Source organism: Mesoplodon bidens (genome assembly GCF_964165515.1).
Source record: "Mesoplodon bidens genome assembly, chromosome: 14".
Lineage (NCBI taxonomy): Eukaryota > Metazoa > Chordata > Mammalia > Artiodactyla > Ziphiidae > Mesoplodon > Mesoplodon bidens.
In genome coordinates, this window is record NC_138170.1 from 20,116,997 (window position 1) to 20,123,660 (window position 6,664).

At 43.7% G+C, this 6,664-nt stretch overlaps 1 protein-coding gene across 1 annotated transcript in view; it reads left to right on the plus strand.

The window, feature by feature from the left end:
- Nucleotides 1-2,761, plus strand: part of SLC9A4 (solute carrier family 9 member A4) — a gene marked incomplete at both ends in the record, with an annotated part of 50,916 nt that extends 48,155 nt beyond the window's left edge. The window contains one exon of the mRNA XM_081254466.1: nucleotides 2,406-2,761. Within this exon, the coding sequence (XP_081110592.1) occupies nucleotides 2,406-2,761 (356 nt within the window). The remainder of the gene's footprint in view (nucleotides 1-2,405) is intronic.
- Nucleotides 2,762-6,664: the final 3,903 nt, after the last annotated feature.

Genomic DNA, 6,664 nt, shown 5'->3' on the forward strand with positions numbered 1-6,664 from the left:
CCCTTCTCTAGACTTCTGGGTGTTCCCTGCTGGATTGTAGGCTCCACACACTCTTCCAAGGTCCTTTGCCTTTGGGGCCCCCTTGGTGTTGTAAGTAGAGAGGTCCTGCCTGGACAACCCTCCTAGAACCCAGGAGCACTGGGGAAGGTGAGCAACATCTGTGGGTGGAGTGTGGTGATGGTTTCCCTACTATGTGAATGTATCTAATGCCACAGAACTGTACACTTCAAAATCATTAAATGGGAAATGTTATGTTTAGTGTATTTTACCACAGTTAAAATGAAACAAAACAAGACCATGGGGAGGGCAAGGTCTGGGTCTCTAAACAGCCTTTGTGTATCAGGTGTGGGCTAGGCTCAGCCCTGCCCTGAGCAGAAACCCTTTCCCTGTCTCTCCTTCACCCACCCCCCGGTGCCCGTGTCCAGAGGTTAAAGCTCTCAGCCAGGTGGAAGGTAGAGGAACGGACACTCAGATTTTGCTGCAAAGGTTTCCATTGATCTCTCCCTGGAACTGCGCTGCCTGGCGCCAACATGGAGGAGGACTGTGCAAATAGGAGAGTCCCCACCCTTCCTCCTTCCGCCTTCCACTTTCCAAGCAACTCCTTCCTCCCATTTTGGACGGATCTAGTGACTTAAGTTGATTGGAAGCTTGCGAGTCACCTGCCCAAGCCTCTCCCTTGTTCTAGGACCCCACTTTTCAGTAATCAGAAGGTGGTCAGGAGATGCAGCTAGAATGTGTCCTCTGAGGGGGGCCATAGCTCAGAAGGATGGTTGGAAACCAGGAGGGCGGCTGAGGGGAGAGAGAGGAAGGAACAGCCGTGGGGGAACAGCCTTGGGGGAAGGAACAGCCTTGGGGGCAGAAGGACCAGCTGTTGTTTTCTTAGTTAGTGTTCCAAGCGCCAAAGCATCAAGAGGAACTCTGGTTCCAGACCAGATCGTAAAGCACAAATTAAAGGGAAGTCCTGAAAAAATGGGCAAATATTTTAACTCACTTTTTTTTTTAATTCAAAGCGGCTGATTCCCCTCCTCCCACCTCCCACCCCCTCCTGAACTTCCAGACAACCTTCTCAGGATAATTTGGTCACATTTTGGAAAAATAGTATTGAACAGGATATTTTAAGTTTTTCTGATGTCCCACATTCCGAACACATTTTGTCAAGTATAAACCTGTGTACATATTAGTTCTAGCTGTGAAGTTTTTGTTTTGTTTTTTAGAAGGAAGTAGAGAGTGGGAGAAAGAACCCTATTTCAGATTTAAATATAGATGTCTTAAAATACCTACATTTTCAGGAGAATATTTAAAGGGAAAATAAATGTATAAGGTGAGAACTTGAAGAAATGAGAAGAAATGAGATTTCTAGAAAAATAGTCCCTTGAAGGCATGTGCACAGTGAAGGAGGGAAAGACAATGTCCCAGACATGGTTTAGGTATTTGGAGGGGACATGACATAAGTACCCAATGGCTGCCCTGCATTCTTGATGGAGCTGTCCTGACCCACACACAGCTTTTATAAAGGAGACAGGGACAGCCTGGGGAGGAGCAGATGCCAGCTTCTCAGACAGGCTCTGCTCAAACTGCAGCCGCATCCTCACTGTGTGATACTGAAAGTCACTTAACCTCTTAAAAACCTCGGCCTCCTCACCTGTGAAATGAGGCTGACAATTTTCCTCCTCTCATAGTGCTCTTGTGAGGATTAAATGGCATAAGATGTAAAGAGATCAGCACCGTGACAGCTCAGAGTAAGTTCTCAGTAAGTGGACGTTCCCATCCTTCTCATTGTCGTCGTGGGCCAGACGCACCCTGTCCACTCCTCACCTCCTCTGAAAGGAAGGCATCACGGCTCTTTTGCTACTCATGACTCTGCTGTGATCCTCTCCCATCCCTGTTTCTTTAAGATGAGCTATTTCAAGGTCAAAAGGATGAAACTCAGATATAATGATTTCTGGTAGCCACTGATTAAAAAACAGACCTAGAGTTAAAAAATGAAAAAAAACCCAAAAAAACACAAACAAACCTAGATAAAATCCACCCTTTTCATATCCTAGTACCTTGGAACCTTCCGTTTAGCATTGGTCTTTGACCACACAAAGCATCTTTTTGTGCTTTATGACTAATGGATCTGATTTTGTGAGAAACACTCCCTCACTTCCCTGGGAGAGACTAGCCAGACGTGCAGGTTTCCATGCATTTCTGTTTATTTCTCACACCGGGTCTATAGCTTCTACTCCACCCCACCTTGGGGTAGCAACCTCGGAAAGGGAAAACCATGTGGATGAGAAAGGTGAGTGTAGGAGCTGGAACAGCAGGAGGACTCTGCTTCCCTCTGAGTTCTCTCACCTGGATATGAAGTCTCCAGTCTCTGATCTTAAGTCGTCTTCTTTCCTCCTTCGATCATCCTTTCCCAGATCACGACGGCAGTGACGCAGAAGTCCCCTCCATCATGTTCAACAAACACTCTCCAATGGGGTCACTTCAGGAAGGGCGACGGACACAAGAAATAATCCCGATGAAGAGCTTACACAGAGGAGGGAAGCCACCCCACTTGGGGTATCAAAGAAATAGGACCCAAGAAGAACAACTGGGCAGGGGCCAAAGGGTGGTTTTGAGGCCCAAACCGCTCTTCCACGCAGTAGATGAGGAGTTCGAATCTGAGGAGGAGAGTGAGGAAGAGGCCTCAGCCATTCGGTCCCGATGGTCAGCGGAGCACAGACCCGGCAGGGACCTCCACAGATCCCATAGCCCTTTGCTCCAAAGAAAGTAATGTCATGGTCCACAGGATTGTGTTGGGTTTTTCCAGAGTCCATGTTCCAATGATTGTGAAAGAAGGATGTTCAGAGTGCTGAAGCGAGCAACTGAGTTTTGTTCTTGTTTATTTTTATTTTTTTGATGTGGACCATTTTTAAAGTCTTTATTGAATTTGTTACAATATTGTTTTTTTTTTTATAGTTTGGTTTTTTGGCCACATGTGGGATCTTAACTCCCCGACCAGGGATCAAACCCGCACCCCCTGCATTGGAAGGCAAAGTCTTAACCACTGGACCACCAGGAAAGTCCCTTGAGTTTTGTGTTTGTTTCTGGTTTTTGGAACCTATTGTGACTCTCTAAGAGGCAAGGAGATTTTTCAGAGGACTGGGAGCAGACTCGCAGGCTCTTCCACATTCTTAGCTGTGCTTAGGTGTGCTTTGTAGACGAATTCCCTGTGAGAGACAGACGTCAGTCACCCCAGGAGTTATTCACTAAATGTGTCATTCATGTAATTTATTGTGATACAAACATGATTGGTCAATAATTCCCCTTGACTCTATGCATGGGCAACTTCTACTCAGGTCAGAACCAGGAGGGACTTTGGAAACAGCCTGGCTCAGCTCCCTGTGTTCACAAATAAGCACACCTTGCCCAGATCACATGGTGAGTTGCTGCCTTCACAAGCTGATTGTCCTCCCTCCCAAGAGAATGCATTCAATTTTGATTTTGATATGCACTATGCAATAAGTTATATGTCTGTGGAGAGGTAAAATTGGTCATAACATTGCTATATTTAATCAGTAACAATAATAGATGTGCTACAGAATATAGAATTAATCTGTCAACTGTGGGCTTGTAGTCATTTTTGTACTTGGAGTGCTTCTTTGAAAAATAAGGATATTGGAAACAAAATGGCCATAAACACGCTTTAATAGCAATGACACAAACAATATGTATTTATTAAATGTGAGTTTGTAGGGTGTGACATTTTCCCCTAGGGTTTGCAGCTAATTTCCAATTTAATTTTCAATCCTCATCATCCCCAAACTTGACCTTGAACTTCACACTCCAGCTCACCAACCTTGCTGCCTAACTTTACCTTTCCACCCTCCTTCCAGTCAGTCTCTTTCTCTTCTCTCTCTTCTGGCCACCCACCCATAGGTTAACAAGAGTTTACAAGAGCTATTGATTGTGCCAACTAACTAATCTGCACTAATCAGTTAGCCAAAGTATCTTTTATCATCGTCACTTTTGATATCTATAACAATCCCCAATTGATTTAATCCTATGCCTATTTAAAGGCAACCATCCAGTGCATCCCAGGAGTCCCCAGACCTGACTTGATCCCCTTAATCAGAAGCGATCAAGTGATCCTCTTCCTCCTAGGAGAGCCCACGCCACTTTGCATAGGTCACAGGACTTATCTGGGAATTACACTTATACGTGTGCATGTGGGTCGACCGTGGTCTGAAAGACAAAGAGGATCCCCAGCCCACTCTGGGGATTGGTAGAGAGTGTAGTAGGTACCCCGGGAGTGCTCTGGGGTATCAGTTTCACATGATGAGTTTTTCCCACTGGCACCAAACAGTGCAGCAGAGAAGATTTCCTCCTGAGTGTTGAGAAAGATCTGGTTCTTGCTCCCTACTCAGCTCAGGAAGGGGAAGAAACCCCTGGGGGTCTCCTGGGCCTGGCCACTGGCTTGCTGAGCAGCGCACCTCACCCACCAAGGGCAGAATTTGTTATTTTATCTTTAACCTCAAAAAATCAGACACACATAACAAACTTATGGTTACCAAAGGGGAGCGTGGTGGGGAGGGATAAATTAGGAGTTTGGGATTAACATATACACACTACTATATATAAAATGGATAACCAGCAAGGACCTACAGTATAGCACAGGGGACTCTACTCAATACTCTGTAATAACCTATATGGAAAAGAATCTGAAAAAGAATAGATACATGTATATGAATAACTGAATCACTTAGCTGTACACCTGAAACTAACACAACATTGTAAATCAAATATACTGTAACGTAAAATTAAATTAAATTTCAAAAAAAGGAAAATGTTAAAAAAAAATCCTACAGCTCAAAAAAAAAAAATTGGACAAACCTATTTCTATTGCTCGCCTGAATGGTCTTGGATTTCAGTGAATTCTGAAGTTGGGTAAAGAGGCATTTCCTTGTATTCATCCTATGCAGAGGCTTTCCACCTTAAAAGGGATTCCAATGTTTTCTGGTGTTTGGGATGTGGTAAATGTCCTTATTTATCCTCCCCAGACCTGATGTGATGCCATGGGAGCTCTTCTGTCTTTAATCAACCTGGTAACAGAGAAACATAGGCTGTAGAAGGGAGTCCTCCATGACAAAGTGCAGATGAGATTCTGGATACTTTATTGTTCTTCCTTCATGCTTTTCTCTCTCTCATAACAGCCATACACTTCTGTGCTTCTCTTCTTGGAAGAAGCTACAGGGTCACAGGAGGTAGAGCTGTAACGACCACCTGAGTTCAGTGATTAGAATGACCCTTCCTACGTAGGGGGCAAGTGCTGTGACAGGTGTGTGGCAAAGCTCAGGTCTTCAGCCTGCAGGGAGGCTTGCAGAATACTCTTCACCTACTCGGGTGCCTGCCACTCAAATGATTTGGCTTTTTAAATCCATATCATTAGTTCAGAGCTCTGGCTCTGAAGTCAGACCACTTTTAGCTGTGGGACCCTGGGCAACTTAATTATCTTCCCTAAGCTGAAATTTGCCAATTGATAAAATAAGGTAATAATTTTATCTACCTCCCAGAATGATCGTGAGGATTAAATAAGATAATATATATATATATAATGCTTAGCTTTGTGCTTGATCATTAATGGCTATAATTATTTAGGCTAAAATACATGTGTTCATGAGAGAGGACATACATTGCTTTAATCACAGGAACAGTGATAACAGACACCTGAGACCTTTCTGAGAGGCAGTTTGGTTGACATAACAAAGGATACTTTGGGGCACTGGGAGAAGATGTGACAGAATTAGAGAGCATTGAAAACCATCATCACAACTCTACCCGGTCGAGTCTCCAGCCACCCATCAACCAACAGCAAAACCAGAAATGAGGTCTGGATATGGGTTCATGTTTTCCAAGCAAAGCTCATTTATGTTTGTGTCATTACCTCAAAAGTGCTGCATTTTCCTGCTTTGGAGACAGTTACCCTGGTGTCCAATTCTAATCGTGGTTGATTCTCAGAACTCAGTGAGTTGAGAAGCCCTGTCTCTGCATATTACGATCGGCACCCAGTGAGAAAGGGAAAACTCCTCATTTTTAGGGAATCATCCACGGGCTTTCATTCTTCAACTTAGAATCTTTCCTATACGGAGATCGGTCCTCTAGAAAAGTGATTCCCTTACCTTATAAATATTAACTAGAGAGATAGATGTTTAAGAATTTTAAGCACGGGGAAAAAAATAGCTTCTAGTCATAACTTTCTAAAATTAGGAAAAGTTGGTTTTTACTAAATAAAATCAGCGAACGTATTGATGTTGTCTAAAGTTTTTGCAAGTATATTTTATCCATGAATAATACGGGTGGCTTCTTGTAGTTTTTAATTGTTCTTTCCTGACTAAACTCTGTCAAGTGTCTTATTTCTAACTCTTCCTGAGAAAACCCAGCCATGCAGACAGAAAGCTCCCCTGTTAGAACATCAGTCACTGTTAATTGTTAATTGGGCCATAAGCCAAGGGGAATAAAAGAGATGCCTGCCTCAGTGCTAGCTCCTCCTCTAATTAGCAAGGGATATGTTGTTTCATCTGGCCACAGTATTTGATTTAATAAATTCTTTTTCTTTCTGAGACTCTAACCAGCTTCCAAGCCAGGGATGCTCAAGAAGTATGACAGGTGAGAAGCCACAATTTCCACCCCCCAGGCT